Here is a 19573-nt window from a genome sequence, read left to right as displayed (position 1 = left end):
GTAGCAATGCACAAATGCTTCTGAATGCTCAGGTGCGCAGAGGGCACAGTTGCACTGCCCCCCCACTGCTGACGGCACTGCTGGTCAAGCCTGGTGCGAGAAGCTGCAAGGCAACGTGTGGCCACCCTGGAACCTGCAGGCTTGGTGGCAGTGCTGCCCCAGCGGGTCTGTGTCTGCACGCCAGGGATGCAGCCCGCCCCCCGTGTCGGCTACAACACAGGAAATAACAGAGAAATCTGTAACTCTGAAACTGCAGCCGACTCGGGGACTGGGCCCAGTCTCGCAGCAGATCCCCCTCACGGGTCAGACGTACCTTGGCACATGGGGAGGACCCAGGACGGATTCCATGTGTAACATGGAAAAATGTTTTTGGAATGGGTCCTAAAATCGGGACATTCTCATCCTGTGGGAGAGAGATGTGGTGACCACATGCACCTTCTCACCGGCTCTCACCCCAACGGCTTTGCAGCAGGCATCGTGCACTGAGAACGCCGACTTCTGTCTCTGCTCCCTTTGAAATGAGGTGCAAAATGCCAATTAACTTCCTGGTGTGCCAGGAAGCGTCTCACCTGCCAGGCAGCTCAGCCCAAGCCTGTGTGACCATGTGTGTTTCAGCACAGCACTGCACCCACACGTGCCCCTTTGCTACATGAGAACCGCGCCGTGTTCACCTGCAAACTTTTGTCCCAGCTTGAAGTGACATTTCAAGCCCTGAGCTCTGCTGATGGGGAGCTGCCTTGGGTGTGACCGTTCCACCCTTGGGGTCAGAGATGCAGAGAGATGAAAAAGCTCTTGGTTTTCAAGTAACTCACGTGTATTCCCTTCTTCAGCACAGTAATGGAGGGGCTGGATCTGACTCCAGGCTTCAGATGAGGGAGCAGAGCAAAGTACTTCACTGATGTAAAGAAAGGGAAGAACAGAACAGCTGGGCCTCTCACCTGCCCTGATGAACACACACCAAAACGAACTCTTCTAATCAAGCACTGATTTCTGCTCCCGTAAAGACAAACCGTGATGCTAAAGCAGAGCTGAAAGGAAAGAGGCAACGCACCAAACTCCAGCTTCTGCCTTCACCTGAACATGCCTTCACTGATGGCATCCACGCAACTTACTGAACAGAGCCCAGTTTTTCACCCATTTGAGTGCTTAAATCCGAGTCCTCCCCAGAAGTACCAGTATAACTAAAGGGCTAATTTCCTACAGGTTTAGTCACGGCACAGTCCTGCACTGCTGCTCTCAGGACACTCAAGGACGGCCCACTGAAATCTGAGAACACTGGCGCAGCTGAAATACCTAGCGGTGCTGCACTGAAGGTGGTCTTTGAGGACCCTTTCACTAGTTTCCCAGTTTTAGCTTCACTGCTTTAGTCTAACTGGTGCTGCTCTTTGTGGACACAAGCCCTTGATTAAGTAAAGGGTATGTTTAGGATAAGTAGATTTAAGCCAGATTTAAAATCAATTTAAATGTGCTCCCAGAGCAGCTTTTCATCCAGTTTTATTAAGCCAAAAAAATCTGTTTGGACATAATAAAATGCAGGGAAATCAAGCACACGATGCTCACTGGAGTGAGACTTTTGGCACTGCAGTGCATGAGAGCCAGTTCTAATGCAATTATGGAAATAACCACACTCCATATTACCGTGATTTTCATTATGGATACACTGCTCGTGCTTTGAGAGTCACAAGACTGGCAATCCAAGTTTAATTTTCAAGTTTAATGAATGTTATTTACTGACTCCTGAATTCAGGCTGACAAGCATTTTTCAGATGGCAGGATATGAACTCCCGGCCTGCACACTCTCCAAAATTTGTATTTCAAGATGCTTCCTGGTCCTGCTACTAAAAGGGTCAGAAGTCATTATCGCTTTCCTCTAGTGGCTCCGGCTTCCTTGCTCGGTGACCAGATTTGCTTGGGGAGATTTCCATGCTGTCATCTTCCATTTCATCCTCCTCCTCATCTTCATCTTCATCCAGGTCAATCTCACTATCCCCCGAGTCCTCCTGAAGGAAAGCAAGCACAGTTCATAACCAGTGTGGTGCTCAGATGGCAAGGCATCTGTGCCAGCTCAGACGCAAGGGATGGCGTTAAGATGCTCCTGCCCCCGCATACGTGCAATCACACACCTGGGGCTGGGAGGGCTGTTTGTCTGCACTTGTATGGGCCCAGATTTGGACTTGCTCTGGGGAGCAGCAGCAGATTCTGTAAGAGGTTTTGTTCCCACTCAGGCTGCTGTGCTGCTGGCCTTCCAAAATAATGACAAACCCGAGCCAGCCGCCTCTGGGAGCTAATGGCCTACGTCGCTTTCACCAGCAGCTCTCCACTTTGCTAGGCAGTGGCTGCTCCGTTCCATTTATTGCAAACCTCCTTTCCCACTTCATGGGGCTGACAAACATGGACTGCCTGACATCTGCTGAACCTGTGCTATTAAAAGCCTTGCAGGGTGTTTGACTTTAAAAGTAATACCTGTTGTGAGACCAGTAATCAAAACATAGTGGAAGAAAATTAACTGCAGGAAAGAAACCCACCTGTGCCTCAGCGATGACCTCGCGCGTGCCTGGCCGTGCTGGGGCAGATCTCCCCTTGGAGAGCCACAGCGGAAAGAACAGGAGAGGCAGAGCAGGGGGAAAAAAAACCAACAAAAAAACAACATAAAAGAAAACAAAGTAACCAGGATAGGAGCAGGGGAGAAGGCAGCAAAGCCAGTTACAGCTTAGGCATCACGTGCCACAGCAGCAAGTGCAGAGGTTGCGCATACAGCTGCTGCAGCTGCAGCCCACTCTCTTCTCAACTGTATAACCCCATTAACCCTTTGCAGGGTTCTAACCAGCCTCACTAATTTCCTTCCCCGATCTCAGACAGGGCCCCTAGGCAAGCCTCTCAGCCCTGGTGCTGGCTCAGCTGCTCTGTTAAGGGAGCAGAGCCATGAGACAGCTGAAGTGGCTTCAGCTGACGGCAGGAAGAGGCTGAAGGCCTTGGCTTGCCACACCTGGATCTGCTGGGGCTCTGCCAGCAGGGAGACAAGGGAGAAAGCTGTGAACAGGAGAACAGCTGTGTCCAAAGGGAAGAGAAATTGCAGAGGACAACTGTCCAAACCTGGCAAGAACCCAGTCAAGGCCAATCAGGCAGCACTGTGACCAAGACCACAATGTCTTTGTCTACAGCGCTGGCACTCCTGACCCTACCCAGAAATGAGTCTGAACACCAAGGGCGTAAATCGTTCCCCAGAAGGCAACAAAGAGCCTTAACGCATCCAGTCGGGCAGAAGCGAACAGCAGAGCAAGGTCTGCAAGCTCCTTTCCAGCAAAACGGTGAGGATGGTCAGAAAGAAGGGCAGCTCATCCCTCTCCAGCAAGAGACTTCACTTCCTTATCGCTACTGTGCCTCCTGGTCTCCGCAATGAACGCCTGACAGCAGTGGTATTTTCTCTCTTCTGCAGGAGAAACAGCCCACCTGGAGCTCTGCAGCGTTGCACAGCGAACGGCTCTTGTATGTGGTGGCAAACATCGGGAGTGTCCTACTGTTCTTGTGTCCTGTGGAGGTGCATTTCCCCATCCGCTTCCCTCCCATCGCAAACCCTCTCCCTGGGGCCACGCTAGCTCACCATGCGCCCGCCGGCCTCGCTGCCTGACCCAAGCCAGGCTGCACCCCCAGGGTCTGCTGTCTGCAACTGCCTCGAGTGAAGGGATTTCTGAAAAGCAAATTATTTGTTTCAGAGAGGCTTAACTTCTGTGCCATGAAGGCAGCGAAGGGCAGGGCAGTACTGAAGGGCAGACAATCCCCCAGCAGCACAGGGCTTCTTGCTGGCTGCAGAGACCATCCTCCTCAGCCAGACAGGAAGGCTGCAGCTACGCTAGGGGATCAACAGACAGCACAGGTTCACACACAAATTCACAGTCCTGGCAGTTTTTAAGTGTTTGCACTATTTCCTAGTACAGTTTTGGCCTGTGCCAACTAGCACTCTGCAAAACAATATTCCAGCACCACGTGGGGAACTCATGTTCCCTGCTCCTGGCTGGCAGCTGTGATGCCAGGCACCTTTTTGGGGTGGTGGGGAGAGCTTACTGTATGGATGCCGACCATACTGCAGCTGGTTGCAGCTTCCTAGTACAGATGTAGCACTTAGGAGAGCCCAGACACACAGACAAACTGCCCACACGTGCTGAAGGCCGAGCACGGTGGTCAGAACAAGTGCCTGCTGTACGAACCGTGTGTACCTGCTCGGACACGGCTCGTCCAGGTGCAAACCAGGTGCAAAGCCAGTCGCTATGGAGCAGCTTTATCTGCAAAGCAGGGATCCCAAGGGGCACAGCTCACAGTTCCGCTCTCATCCCCATCCCATCACCTGGAGGACTGAAGGACCGGTGCTGTCAGTGCAGGACACTGGGAGGGCTCTGAGGAGTGTGTTTTTAAAGCAACATAAGGGATTTATATCCACGCATCTAACTGCTGCTACACTGCATTGATCCCCTCTTCCCAACAGTCTGCCCCAACAGCTTCACAACACAGCTTCCCTGCAGCCCATGTGCCACCAGTTACACACTGCAGGCTGAGGCTGAAGTGCAGGGCAGTGCACAGAGATTCCCAAGAGCAAAAGAAAAATAGGAAAATATGCATCTAGGCAGATGAGAGAGCAGTCAGCTGGAGGAGAAGGAAGGGAAAAGCAGGCCTGGGGCATGAAGGTTCAGCAGTTAAAAAGGTGTTTCTCTCACAGAGCGGAGGACTGTCACTCTCAAGCACTGTCAGAGAAGCTCTACAGGCACACGGGATGGTTACTTACATCTTCCTCCGTGTCTCCACCTTGCATTGTTCCCACGATCCGTGCGCCAGCTCTTCCTGCAAGAGCAAAGAGAACTGTCATAAAGCCTGTCTTATGGTTAACACCGAAGGAGAACAAATAATAAAGTTCAGAGTTTACATTTTAGAGGACTAGTCAAACGGCAGTGAGAGGATGAGATCCCGATGCACGCAAGGTTGCCCCTGTTAAGACCTAGAGCTCAGGAGAAGGTAGAGGAGGGTAAGGCTGACAGTCATTCCAGTCAGGATGGCATTTCCACGGCCACCTTGTGCCGCTATGACAGTTCTGACAGGATAAGAGGCAACAGACACATTAAGAAATGGGAAATCCTACCCAAGCACAAGAAACCACTTTTTTTTTCTTACCGTGAGGGTAGTCAATCACTGCAACAATGTTGCCAAGAGAAATTGTGGAGTCTCCATCCATGGAGATATTCAAAACCCATCTGGATATGGTCCTGGACAAACCTCGTGTTTGAGCAGAGGGGTTGGACTAGATGACCTCGAGAGGTCCCTTCCAACCTCAACAATTCTGTGAGCTGGCATATTCCTTCCTCTGCTTTGGTACACAGAGAACAAAAGCCCATCTCTTCCACGTGGTGAGCCTCCCATCCTTTAGAGAGCTCCCTATGCCCAGATCCTTTCTGGTACCAGTAGGGACTGGCAGCTCCCAGGAATCCTAGGCAGTGCCAAGGCAAACCTCAAGAACTTCTGTTGAGAGTTGGATGTGTAAGTCTCAGGAAGGAGGTGGGGATCTCAGGGTTGCAGGGAGTTCACTGCAAAGGGAGAACGCACTTGTGCCTTGCTTTGTTACTTTTGGCTGCGTAGAGGCCATATGAAACAGGGAAGGTGCTAGCACGGTCTGCTTTGCTGGGAAGGCTGCCCAGGAGGTGCTGGGAGTGGGTACTGCAGAGTTGTGACTGGGGAAATTCTGCGTGTGGGCTGACTGGGTGACTCAGCCCTGCTTCCCGGAGCCACCAGAAGTCACTCAGCACTAACCAGATGCCTGTTTAACAGTCCTGCTGTGATCATCACACTTCACCACCCGTTTATCTCCTGTCATGACTAATTTTCTCTATGCCAAATATGGATTTTTCCAATCTAGACAAAATCTATTTTACTTCTTTTTTACCATGAAAACAAAGCAACTTCAAAATATATGCTGTCAAAGCTCTTTTGTACCCCCCAAAGTACAAAACAATACAGGTCCCTGTTGACCCCTTTGCAGATTGATTTGGATTAGTTGTAGCAAAAAGCTGGCTAATTGTCCAGAAGTCACCAAAACCCCTTGTTGCACCAAGGCAGGTAATTTAAAGGATCTCTTGTCTTTAAATAAAAAGGTTAGGTGTCCTCTAACCATCAGGTTGCTGATAACACAGGCAGTGGAGATGGAATCATAATAACATTTCTGGACAGATCTCTCTTCAAGCTCTCTTCAGAGACTTTTGCTCTAATTGACACTACACTAAACACTCAATTTGGAGATGATTACAACTGACCTTGTTAGGTGCCAACGGAACCACGTTTTTGCCCAGCCTACAGATGGCTCCAAGAGTTCAACTGCAGTTTTGCCATGTAGAGGCTCAGCATGAAGCGTTAGATAGGGAATTATTACCTCAAAGGGAGAAAGCAGCAGGGAGCTCCTAAAACTGACTGGTAAGACAAAGCTGAGAGAGATCCTGAATATAAGAGAATTAAGATATTATGTAAGGAGAGCTGATGAAACAGGACAGTTCAAAAATGCCAAGGGAAGGGCTTAGAGAATGCTGACAGAAGGCCTACAGGGTGCTGGGTGCTGCTCTTCCATCAATGGAAACAGTAAGGACATCTCATGGGCATCTAACTTCTCACATTTGGAGGAAGACAAGAATCAGGGACTGCCCAGACTTTGATCCCTACATTGCTGAAGCCAGCAGCACCTCTGAACTAGAGACTGTGGGACCAGCAGGATTAGGTCCTGCAGCCCAATCCTGGGACACTTGCAGGAGACACCCCAGGATGCAGAGAGGCTGGAGTTTGTGCACTGAGCTGTAGACTGAAAAGGAGAGAGAGCAGATTTTCCACCTTGGTTGAAGAGCTTCCGTGACAAAGGTGGGAGTGTTATTTTAGCTTTCAGATCATAACCCCCCAAAGTTTCCGTGTGTGGGAGCAAGGAGTGGCAGATGCCATGGTGCATTTCCGGGGGAGGCAGGAAACAGAGGAGTCGCCTGCACAGGACAGGGAGAGCTGGCAGGTATGGGAGCTGTTTGTCACCTGACTTTTTCTGGGTTCAATTTAGCTGGGCTCAGCTTGCTGCAGCATTAGTGCTGCACCACTCTGGCCACAGAGGCTCATGCAGCTTCCGAGCAGGTGAGAGCTTGTTATGTTTACGTACGGATAATGTGAATTCAGCTGGGACAGGCTGTACAAAGTGATAATTAGGTAAAATGTTAGTAATGAACAGACTGCAATTCACTGCACCTTTGGATTCAAATCTAATCTCTGCGCACCACCATGGTTTATAGCCACTAAGCCATCAAAAATCAGAAGCGAATGGGCATCCATGATTTTAAGCCTGTGAGCATTTGCCGTTTCTCCTCCGCGCGTGATGCTTGCCATTGTACTACCCCATGCAGCTGCCCACAATAGATCCACAGGACTAGAATTATTTACATGTTCTTACCCAGCAGTGGGTATATGTTAACCCTATGCCTGACAGCAAGAAGCGACACTCAACCTGAGAGTTAGGGCAACCCGCCCATGAGGGGAAGGGAGATTTGCAGCTGAAACATTTCGCTCCCAGTTTAGAGATCTGCATTCAGTCTCCAACTCTTAATGCACATTCACAGCATGAGCTCAGATAAGACACCTCCCTTCCCTCTGCACCACCTCCACATGCAGAAAATTGGGATAAATTTTTTGCCTGATCTTCCTGACCCGTGTGCCTGCTGGGCACTGTGTTCGGAAGTGTGAGTGTAGCCCCTAGCACAAGGCCCTGATCTCAGCAGTTTCTAGGCATTGCTAAAGTACAATGATTAATGAAGCACACTACAGCAGCTGCCCAGGGCGGGCACACTTCTATTTATTTCTTGCTCCTCCACAAAAAGGAAATTCACTTGGAGGTGAGTGACATGTATCCCACTATTTCAGGCCTACAATCTCTCCTCCTTCTCCACTGGTCCAGTGTGGCACTGGCCATAATCCAGGCTGGAAGCATACAGAAATATCTCCTCTTCCCCAGGAGCACCTAACTTTGCTGACACAAAACATACAGCCAAAGACAGTTCTGTTGGGAGCAGATGCCGAGATGGTGGGAGGAAGCTCTATTTCCAGTTAAGACATTAATTTCTCTGAATTCCAATTGCAGCCCTTGTTTTGGTGCTTCCAAACACACTTGATTACCCCCCTTTTCCCAGCTCCATCAGCCTGGTAATATTGTCCAGCAGCTGCTGTATCAGGAGACTAACGACTTTGCAGACTCTTATCTGAGGGACAGGAATCTGCAGAGATCCACACAGAAATTCATGAAAATGAGAAGAGCAGCTGTGTTAGCTTTCTCCCTCCCAGGTTAATTTCCTTTGAGTCCTGTTAGCCAGATCCAGTGGCTCAAACACAGTGTTGACTGTTTTTTCCCTCCTGCTTGACTTACAGAGGCAAGGAAGAAGAGACTAATCTGACTCTACAAAATGCTTTTATAAAGTTTACAATTAGGACTTAATTTGCTTTACTAGAAAAGTATATTCACTCCAGGAGCACAGTCAAAAGGACCCACTGTACGCCACGTGTACAGAGCCCCAGTCACAGTAAAACTGCACTTGGTGAAGTTCACAGGGAAGGAATTTATTTTTAAAAGCTCATGGAGAGCAACATCAGTTTGGTAGAGTCCTCTGAGGTGCTCTGAGAGCAGGTGCATTTATGAAATTTTCCCCCTTGACTTCACACATCAAACAGCTGGAGAATTGAGTCCTGCTAATTCACAGCCAAACACCTTTCTGCCAGACCCAGGCCTTATGCCTCAGCCTTCTCCCGCTGCCACCACCACGGTGCCTGTGACATCCAGACCCACTCACCTCCTCACTTTGACAGGCTTTGAATCAAGGCAAACACATGCAAAAAGAAGCCTGCAAACCCCAGGGTTCAGGAAGAACCATCAAGAAGGGAGCAGCCTGGCCAGGTTAGAAGAGATTTTTGTTTCTGTTGCTCTGTACTTCTTGTTATCTGCCAAGAAATCAGATCGGGATTTTCAGAGGAGCTCCGGGGTTACAAACAATAATCACAAACCCCACACAGACAGGAAAGGTAAGAAGAATTTGGCGCCCAGCAGAGCCTGTGGCAAGGCTGCTGTTGGTATCTGACTCACCGCTGCCCACCTGACGCCACATCAGGTCGATAGCTCGCCCTCGCCCTTCTGTGCAGACATCAAAATCTATTTTGGCCTCTGAAAGCACGAGATACAGAGCACCTGCAAGCCCCATTGAGTATGTGAGCTGCAGATTCCTGGCATTTTTGAGAATCAGGCCTTGCCATGCTGGAACTGCTGGGACATCAGGAGGATGCTGACAGTTTCTCCACACCCTTGGCAAATCCTCCCTAATGGCACTTGAGTTATCAAGCCTGGCATGACTCTGAACAAGACATTTTCTTCTGGGTTTTTTGGGGTTTTTTTCTTCCCCAAAACCACAAGCTCCAGGTACTCGGATTGCAGCAGTGGGACAACCCTGCTCTCCATTTCTCAAGGGTTTCTGAACAGACTGACTGCAGGGAATGGCCTGGGAACACATCCTGCACTAAGCTGCGTGCCAGTAAAAGGCAGCTGTCCCTGCGGATGAAGCTGAGAGATCAGGGATGGGATTGCACTGCATTTGAATGATGCCTAGACAACTGCAGTGGGCTTCAGTGTGTTTTTCTTATCAAGACGCATTTCCACAACAGAGGAGAATGCAGCATTTTCAGAAAGCCTGCTAATTTTGTTACCATCTTGTTTTTGCAAACATAAATGCACTTGCATACATTTCTTGGTCTTGGACTCAGAGATGTCATTTCCTTTAGGAACCACAGTGAAGGGAAGAAATAGACTAATTATTTAACATGTGTTTTTAAAAATTAAGCAGGTGACAGCCACAGGAACTCAATGTGAACAAGACATCCAACAAGGAGCAGACAGCTGTTGCTCATTCCTAGTTTAATCCCTCCACTCCCCTGCATACTGATGACACACTTGCAGTTTCTACACACCTGGGGAGGTTAGAGGGAAGGAAAACATTCTAGAAATTCAGCAGCAGAAATCTGAAAGCGGCCACAAGCAGGGAAGAGAATTGCCACAAGTGGAATCTGACTATTTCCACTGAGAACAGGACTTTTCTACTTTTCAGCTTGCGTGCTGTACAGAAGGATTTGGAAACAGGACCATGTAAGCTCACCTGAGAAGATTTCTTGCTACTAAGTCAAAACTCCCATTCTCCCTACAGGACTACAAAAACCCAAGGGCTAATTCAGCCTCCGCAGCCTTTCCCCCAGCACGCATGGTACCTCTGGCCCTTTCCTACTGTCTTGCTAGCTGGCTCCTACTTATTAATCACAAGCTCAAGTTTAAGAAGGAAACAAGACAGGGAGGCTAAATATCATCATCTCAAAACACTGTCTGCCACCACAGCATCATCAGCATGCTCTGGGTGTGTGCTGCTCCGCGCCGCTGCCTCTGTGAGATGCATCTGTACAGGAGTGGGGATCCCCACAGGCCTGGCTACAGCATGGGAACAGCTGGTGCTGGCAAGCCAGCCCGCGTCCACCGAGACACGGGACCACACTCTCTCTGCCCCCAGACTCATCTCCGGTTTGACTGTTGCGTACTTGGTCCCATTTCCTCCAACGAGGTACACTCTGCTTTCTTAACCAGCCCTTTATTGTCATCTGCTGCATCCAGAGACACGTTTGTTCTTGCTATGTTAAACAGTGCAGGCTTTCACAGGCAAAAACGTTATCTATTCAGTAGCAAGTAGGCTCGCTACCTGGCTGCCAGCACGTCATTACCACATTGATCCTCTGGGTCAGTTCTGCAAAGGCAAAAGGCTCTGAGAGAACTGCTCTCTCACTGTTTGACTTTGGAGTGATTGTTTGCTGAAAAACATTCAGAGTTTTATAAAGCTGTCTTCTTACAACAAAAACAAAACGTGGCTGAAGTTGTTACTGTCTCAGCAGTGAAATGGTCTCTGTGCTCCAAACAGCGTAAAACCACCCCTTAACACCAACATGATAAAAAAAACCCGTAACAGCTAAAGCATTCAGATAATTCGTTTACAGGAGCTGAAAGATCCTGGCAGTGTGGAATAGAGGGTGATTTACTGCAGATAAGCACAGTTCCACAGTTCTGCAAGTGTGGATCATTTCTGCTTCATTCAGTTGCATTTCCACTGCCTACCTTGTCACAGGCACGGTGGGTGCCAGTCTGCCATGGCCAATCCTATCAGCCAGCGCCACCACTGGGAAGTGAAGACACCCTCACGATGCTAAAATGCATGAGACTGGGAAGATGGATATACACATGTAATAACAGCACTTCAAAATCTGCCACTTTTGACAGCACGGATGAAAAAAATCCACTTTAATTCATGGGGAGACTGGACAGGTTCTTAGGGAAAAAAATAAATCTACTGAGGGTTAGACTAAAGCCGTGGAAACCACATCCAGCTCAGGAAATCCTGATGGGGGTTGAAATGGTTTGAGAGCAGGAGGGAACGTGAAGGAAGTTCCCACACTCTTCCCCAGGCATTTTCTTTCAGCCAGTGCTGGAGACAGACCTTGCACCTGACCCGACAGCAGCTTCTGTGTCCCTAGGGCAAGGCTTTGCTCTCCTCGTCCTGATCCCCACCTCATCTGCACGTGAACAGCCATTCTGCTGCAAACTACGGGTTTATGGCCTGTTTCAAGCAAAGGGCAGATTGTTAAGACCTTCAACATTGCAAGAATTGCTTTTTCTTTGGCGCTCTGACAAAACAAGAGCCTTATTCTTTAGCATCACTAACTCATGGTTTAACCTCAGGGAAGTCCAGGCATCTATTTTATTTGCATAACAGCCTCACTTACCTATTGCCAGACAGTTTAACAGCGCATGTGAATCTTTATTCACATTGACAATATTAAAATTAGAAGTTATAGACGATAAATCAATTCTCTAAGTTACAAAAGCAAATGATTAGAGACACATGGATTTATGATAATAAGCCCCAACAAGGAGGAGACTTGCCTGTAATCATGGTGCTGTGATGACAAAACAGGTTGTAGTTTCACAAACCCAGTAAGCCAGCATCTGTCAGCTTGGCGCCTGTCCTCCCAGCCATTTATTTTCACTCTCACACCCGCTCCCTCCTCGAACAGAAGCCTTCCCAGCTTCCTAAAGCCGGGTTTGCTGTCTTGTTGAAGCAGAAACATTGAGCTCAGAGGAGACAGAAGCTCCACAGTGCGTGACAGCTTCCTTCTTAACCTGCTACTGCCTACTCCTCTTTGTACCTGGAGAATAAGCGTTTGATTTTCTCTCTGTACCACAACAGCTAGCAGCCTGGCATGTCTCCCCCAGCTAACACTCTTTTCTGCTCCATGGGAGACTAAATCCGATACCTTCAAGTTTTTTAATTGGCTAAAAGAATAAAAACAGGAGCAGCAATATTGTCAAAGCTGCATTTAGTTTGAATTTTGCTGCATCTAGACAAACCTGATGAAAGGACTCTTGAGGGTGAAAGTGTGTTGATTTTTCTCAATTATACCAAGTGGCCTAATAAGAGAGATTATCTCTCCCTGAGAACCTTGCCTTTATAATGGCAAAACACACTGGAATACCTGCCCACCTATTACAGACAGAGGGGGAAGTCTTATCTTACAATACTAATAACCTGGAAATTAGAGATGTAAAACTGAATCACAGCAGCTACAGGAATTGACCACTGTGGACCATTTCTTCTTAGTCTGAGAGCAAACATGGCTTAGAAGCACCACCACGTAAGACGACACAAAGCTTCAAAAGAGAGTGATTGAAATATCTTGATTTAAGTCAAGGAAAAATGCAGTAATTAATACAAATAATGTTCTTGCTATGCTGCCTTATTTATTAGGTGCATTTTAAATGCAAACTACCTGTGCCGAAGAACATGTACAGATTCTTGGTGTGTTTAATGACAAATAGCCAGCGAATGTTCAGGCCTGGTTTTCTAAAGAAGCTGATGCACCTGACATTTATCTCAGACCTTGACATATCTCTGGAACTTCAGCTGATGAGGGTCAGGCAGTCAAACATACCACCTGTCGATGAGGGACCTGGACCAAAGGGGCCCCTTTACCCAGACGGAGAGGTGCAGATCTGAGCCTGCTTGTCACAGAAGCACGCACTCTGCATCAGGCTGGAGCTCCCAAAGGCAAGCTTTGACCTGACTGGTGTGTCTTGATACAGTCCAAGCTTTTGCTCCTATGTTCTGGATGGATAAGAATGGGCAGGGCTGAGCGAGCTCACTCTAACACCAGCAGCAGAGTTGTTAGTGTTAGAAAACTCAAGTTTTCCTAAACAAAAAGTATAGACTTTTTGAACCAGCGGTACGGACAGAGAGCCTGTTATTAATCTCACAGTGTAGCTACAGCTAGAGCAACTGGGCAACTTGCCCAAAATGATGATGAATAACCTCAGCAAAGCAGAAATGTGAGCCACAATCCTTCCCTTAAGAGTCTTAACAATGTTTGTATCCACTTCTGCCAGCAGAGCACTGTAGGACTGCAGCGCTGTGAGTTAGGATGGGGAACACAACCTCAGTCCCTCTGGGTAGGTAAGGACCTCAGGGGCAGTTTAACATACCTGGAGCTCCTTCAGTAGTTCACGGCAGGCGAGAGGCAAAAAGAGCAGAGAGTGCTAAGGGACACTTCTGACTTACACAGAGATAAGGAGAGTGAAGATTGGGATGGCAGCTGTGTGGTTAGCAAACAGCACACTCAGAGGATGTATAAGTCAGAGGATAATTATCTGCCAGAGGTAGTTTACTAAAAACTGGAAGAGACCTACACACAGCAGAGAAAACATCTCAGAGATTTGAACTGCTTGCTTCAGTCTGACAAGCTAATGCTGAATCTCCAGGAAGTGTAATTAATGATAACAAAGCTCTTCCTAGAAAAAATTCTACTTGCAACAAAATCTACAATTTCTATAATAAAGCTTTTCACTCCTAAAACTGGTATTAAGAGCTAACTCTGACTGCAGCCTGTACCCACATCGTTAGGTTATGATGCCCTCTGAGATGAACCATCACAGACAGTTACACAGTCATTTCCAAAGCTCTAAAAACTCTGTCCAAACCTTGCCTTGAGAAATGGCAATGTAAAACCCTTAGGGAATAAAACCCTTAGGGAATATTAGGATTTCTAGCACTTATCAAGGATTTTGAAGTTTTATGAAAAACAGAGGAACTGGGGATAAAAATGCTTGAATTATATTGACTTGAGAACTTCAGATTCTTGCTTTGGTATCAGTCAGAGGGGAGAGCAGAATTCAACTCAGAAAAAACACATATTTGCGGTTTAGCCAAGTAACAGGTTCCAACAGAAGTAGCAGCACATGAAATTACCCGCACAGGCACTTCATCCAGATCCCAGAGGCTTTTGCTGATGGTCAGAACCACTCACTGCTAACAAGAACACCAAGAAGAACTAATCTGATTTTGTTGTCATTTTGCTTGACTACGGACTAAGCAGAAGGTTTCTTTTTCCACCTAAGTGAAACACAGACCCTCAGACAGTAAAGTCTCTGAGTTGCTTCTGACCAGGGCTCTAGTGGAATCAGCAGCCAGAAGCTGCAGTCCCGCTCCACAAAAACAGTGGCAGAAGCCAGATGTCCTTCCCTGAAAGAAATAACTCAGGTGTGCACACCCACGACTGTGTCAATGCGGGTGGCTTTATAGACTTGCTCAAGGTCTCCTTTTGAGGAAGGCTCTACTAGAATGAACGTCAGCAGCTAAAGGGAAATAAATGCTTTGCAAGGAGAAATGGTATTACTTCTCCACAGCTTTGTATAAAGCTACTTGAAGAATCTGTAAGGCAATACCAAAACACATTCTGCTTTTTTCAGTATAATCCTTAATTTGCTCCCCCTCAAAGTACTGCTTTCTCCACAAGACACTGTCCTCTTACAGCTCATGAGAACTCAGCAGAGCCAATATCCTTGAATGACAGCTGGGTCTTCTTACATTTAAGGTTACTCAGATAATTCCAGCACATCCTTCTGAATACAGGCAACTGAGGAAAGGTTAAGATACCTTGCAGTAGTGTTTGCATGGTGGCGCGCCGCTTCATGATTTGCCTGTCTTCCACTTCACTGTCAGATCCTTCATCCTCTTGAATCTCTACATCGGAATCATCATTATCTGGTTAAAACAAAAACAGTGGATAAATATCACTGAAACCAACCCACAACTCTGAACAGCAGCTGGCACAAGAGACGCTAGCAGTCTCTACCTTTGTGAAGTCCAAGATTAATTAAAAATGCAGCCTCAGACAGAGCATTGGCTCTACTGATGAGCACAGGGAAACAGGTAACACCCACATCCTAATTAAGGCATCCTTCTACATGCAAGTGCCAAAGAAGCAAACAATATAAACAATTGTCTTGGGACAACCCTCAGGCTGTACTGTAAAGGTGCTGTTCTAAATACACTCTCTGGGCACGGAGCGTGTGTACAGTCAGAAGGTGCTATTTCAGCAACTGATTTAAAGAGAATCTTTTAAAAGCATTTGGAAAGTGTGGTCGTATTTAATATATCTCCTAGTCTTTTACCCTGACATAAACAATATAAAAAACTGTCCCCTTAGACTGTTTGCCTTTCATTTAATCGTAGCTGTTAGAAGAGCACAGTGAGACACTCCCAGACAAATAAAAGCAGTTACAGGCAAACCCAAGACACCTGGAGAGACAGGAAAGCTTCCCAACATGCAGGAACTTCAAGTATTTTCATAATCTGCCTTTGTTTTCTTCTTTCTATCCAAACTAAAGCCTGTTTAGTCCCATACTCCCAGTTCCCCAGTCACCAAATCTGAACAAACCTGAAGGACTTAGATAGGTCCTTCTGATGTTTGAAAGGATGACAAAACTCTTCAGATACTTAAAAGTTCCTGCAAAGAAAAGGGCAGGCTGTTCTCTGTGCCAGCTGTACAAGTCCTGCCTTGAGGGTGACATCCATGATCAACCAAACTGATTCTCCTTTGAGCCTATTCTGAAGTAGAACAGCGGGTGGAAAGTTTGGAGCAGGCTCTGCTCTGCTCAAGTGTTCTTCTGCCCCACGATCCTTCTATCCCTGTCTCCTTGGTCATGGAGCCTGCTTGCATGCCAGCCTCCTTGGCTCACCAAGACCAAGCTCTGCTTCCCACCTGCTGCCCGCTGGTGGCTATTTACTTCCCTCTTCCAACATTCAATCCGTGAGCCAGATCCTCAGCTCCTGTCACCCTGTGACCTCTTCTCGCTCGAGGAGAGATGAGCCCCCCTACACCAGCCGATCTTCCAGCTCAGAGCTGACACTGCGTGGTGGCCACCCTGCAGGAGTTCGCAGGGCTGTGACAAAGCCAGCAGGTCCCCGCAACGAGGTCAGCACCCAGCACAGCCACAATGGCTGCTCATTACTTAGAGAAAATAGGCGATTCTTTCCCAGGTACATTTAATTACACATGTCTGAGCTGAAAACGGAAATAACTGCTTTAATTATGATTAGTAATGAGCTGACACATCTTTGCAATATTTGATTATCAGACAATATAAAAATATTAGACATTTCTCCATCAACTTTTTCATTGCAATATTAAGTTAATGACAAAATATAATGGCAAGGGATGTATTTGATACCCTGGCAAGATTACCTGGCTCCAGCAATCTTAGCCACAATTTCTATTTGTGTTGCACTTTCTTCTTTGGCAAGCAAAGGAATCGCTCACTGCTGTGTGACCCGAATACTGTCTCTGTTCATCTGGTTTTCAGGAAAGTGAGGTTTTGTTCAGCCTTTGCCCAGGAGAACTCCTTGGGAAGAGCCACGTGGAGCCTAAATAAATGATCCAGGTTTGTGCTCTGTATGTTAAAGAACAAGACTATCTCATCTGCAGTGGCTCTCGCTGCTACCACTAAATGCCCTCATACTTATTTTGTGGGGGTTTTGTTCTTTTTTTATATATAATATATACATTTTTTCAGCAGCATTTCCTCCCTTTCAGGGTTTGTCTTCTGTGCTTAGTATCAGCATAAACCAACGAAAAAAATAAAGCATATTACTACAAATTCCCACGTACTAGTACACAGAGTACAGAACACATTTTAATGGACCTGGCTTATGAGATTTGCATGGGTTTACATGAAGATTATTTGACTTTTTGCAACAAACTGCTATTCAGCAATCCATGTGCCCAAATTTAGGCCAACACCGGCAGCTTACTGGAGCTTAAGGCTGGTATTTTAACAAGCTCCTGTATTTTTACTATGAAAAGGTAATCAGCAGAACAACTCTATAAACTCTGGCCCATTTTCCCCCTGCTGTGATTTACTCTACCGCACGGAGAATACTGGCAAAGTCTCAGACTACCTGACAGAGAATACACTGGTATTTCAGACTCCGCTTGCCTTATGGTTCAACATTTCCATTTCATAAAGGTGGGTTTCAGTCAACTAAATTAGTTTCATTTAAAGCAGTTGGGCGACAAAATGTACATCCTAGTTACAACTGAAAAACACTGCTCTCAGAACATGTGTTGTTTGTTCCAAAGCACACCTACTGTTTCCAGCAAAAGCCAGAGCAGATACCTGGACCGATAATGCTGTATTTAAATGATTTAATTTTTGGTAATTTGCAACGCTTGAAGGACCAGCACGATTTAATAACTTACCAGTGATTTCATTACAGATTTGTTAGTTTGCATAAATATTCAAGTAAATGTATCCAACTGTAAAATAAGAAGTTACTGTGGTGAAGATAATGAGCACAAAGGACATCGTTTATTGATATGCTTCAGAATTAGATGTAAGTGTGGTTTAGCATGTTCAATTTCATAATAAAACCCACTGCTCTGAAAACACAGGCACTGGCTCCATAGCAATTACTGGATTCAGCGGGATGTTGGTTTTGGCAAAAAAAATGATCAAAAAAGTCAAGTGGGCAACTGACAGCCACTTGATCCAAAATAAAATCCATTTAATAAATAGCATGAAATTTTAGAACAGGAGAAAAACAGGGGGTGGATTGGCATTTTAATGTGACCAAAGGGAGAGTGAAGTTCAGTGCCCACTTGAAAGCCTCAGTTCTACCAAATCCATACTCTTGTCTCACCAAATTCAAGAGCATCAGGCTGTATATCTGCCTGAACGCTATGTATTTGCAGCTCTGCAATCTGATGAGAAAGAAAAGCTTTGATATATAAATTTCACTAGGGAACATCCCTTGTCTTTAGCACAAAACTGAGATGCTTTGTCTGACCTCTACAAACACAATTCATCCTGGTACTGAGAGCTATTGATCAAGGTCCAGATACTTGTGGCTCCTGCCAACCTCAGCAGAAAGCCTGGATCTTCAGGCCTGGGTATACTAAACCTGGGCATATATATTTGTATACCAACAAACATCAGCCAGCAGGTTGCAGAGGTAGGTCTAAGCACACCTTCTTACCTCGCTTGGTCATTTTAAAATGGTTTATTGCTACAGTATCCAAGCTCACATTTTTAATAGTAAGGATGATTAACTACAGCCCAGGGGAACAACAGGTCTCTGTCACTTGAAACAATTAAAAATAACTCGTGATGACAAGCTCCATTTAGACTGGGATTTGTAGTCTTGGCACAGGAATAAGTAGTGATTTTTTGGCCTATTTTGTAGAGAGGTCCTACTTGGCGACCATAACTATTTCTAATGATCATAAAAGCCAAGAATCCATTAAAGTACTATTAAATTAGGACATGAATTTGCCATTATTTAACAAGCAAAACACAAGACCATTGTGGACGAGTTCCAAGTGTCTGTAACAAGAAGATGGATGGCCTGAGCATTCTGCGGGTGACAGTGCTGAGCATTAGCAATACCATCCAGGCATCTCACCCTAGTGGGAATTGCCCAGTGATTCACTGCTACATTTCAAATGCCACAGTTGTTGCAATGGGGCTTTTTGTTTATCTGCTGTCAGATTTTAAGGCATCAATTCTGAAGCAGAAAGGGTATAAGAGATTCACTGCAGCAGCATCATGCAATTTGCTATCCAAAGCACGTTATTTGCTCTGTTTAATTGAGCAAGATGGTAAGAGCTAAGCACATTTTGCTTGGCTGTCAGAAAAGAGTGAGTTAGCTCGGCAAGTAAAACTGGCCAAGGAAACACTTTAGTTGTGTATCAAGCAGAACTGAAGCTCTCCAGGAACATCAGTTAATCCTGTTGCTATTGCTGAACAATACTGAAGTAGCGCAAATTTCAAATTGCTGTGTAACGTGGATGTTTATTCATTTCACAGACCAAGCAGGAGTATGCAGGGTGGGCTGACCAGAGTAGCACACCAGAAAGTGGGACAGTTAACAAAAAAATGTGGTTTTACAGCAAATATTTTCACAAACTGAACTCAAATCCTGAGCATAGCATTATCCCAAAGAAATACAATAAATATTCTGAAAAATTCAAAGCATTTATCTTTAGATTTTCAAAACAAAATATTTTACTTATTTTTAACTATATTGTCTGCTTTTAAATTGACCAAAAAAACCCCAAATTAAAAAGAAAGTGAGTAAAAGCAAATGAAAAAGCGTGTAAAAAAGTGAGA

The 19573-nt window shown here is 46.2% G+C and overlaps 1 protein-coding gene across 4 annotated transcripts in view; it reads right to left on the bottom strand.

Annotated features, from left to right (window-relative positions):
• Window positions 1–1693: 1693 nt before the first annotated feature.
• The window catches only part of CLUAP1 (clusterin associated protein 1), a 71497-nt gene continuing 53617 nt past the window's right edge, over window positions 1694–19573 (bottom strand). For 2 of the 4 annotated variants that reach the window (XM_080383561.1, XM_080383562.1), the window contains exons 10-13: window positions 15060–15167; window positions 4778–4833; window positions 2526–2579; window positions 1694–2000 (exon numbers count right to left, since the gene is read on the bottom strand). In XM_080383561.1, the coding sequence (XP_080239687.1) occupies window positions 1848–2000; window positions 2526–2579; window positions 4778–4833; window positions 15060–15167 (371 nt within the window). In that variant the 3' untranslated portion in view covers window positions 1694–1847. The remainder of the gene's footprint in view (window positions 2001–2525; window positions 2580–4777; window positions 4834–15059; window positions 15168–19573) is intronic. The other 2 variants (XM_080383564.1, XM_080383563.1) reach the window with 2 other exon arrangements.

Source organism: Falco punctatus, assembly GCF_963210335.1.
Source record: "Falco punctatus genome assembly, chromosome: 4".
Lineage (NCBI taxonomy): Eukaryota > Metazoa > Chordata > Aves > Falconiformes > Falconidae > Falco > Falco punctatus.
This window is presented reverse-complemented; position numbering and strand designations above follow the sequence as displayed.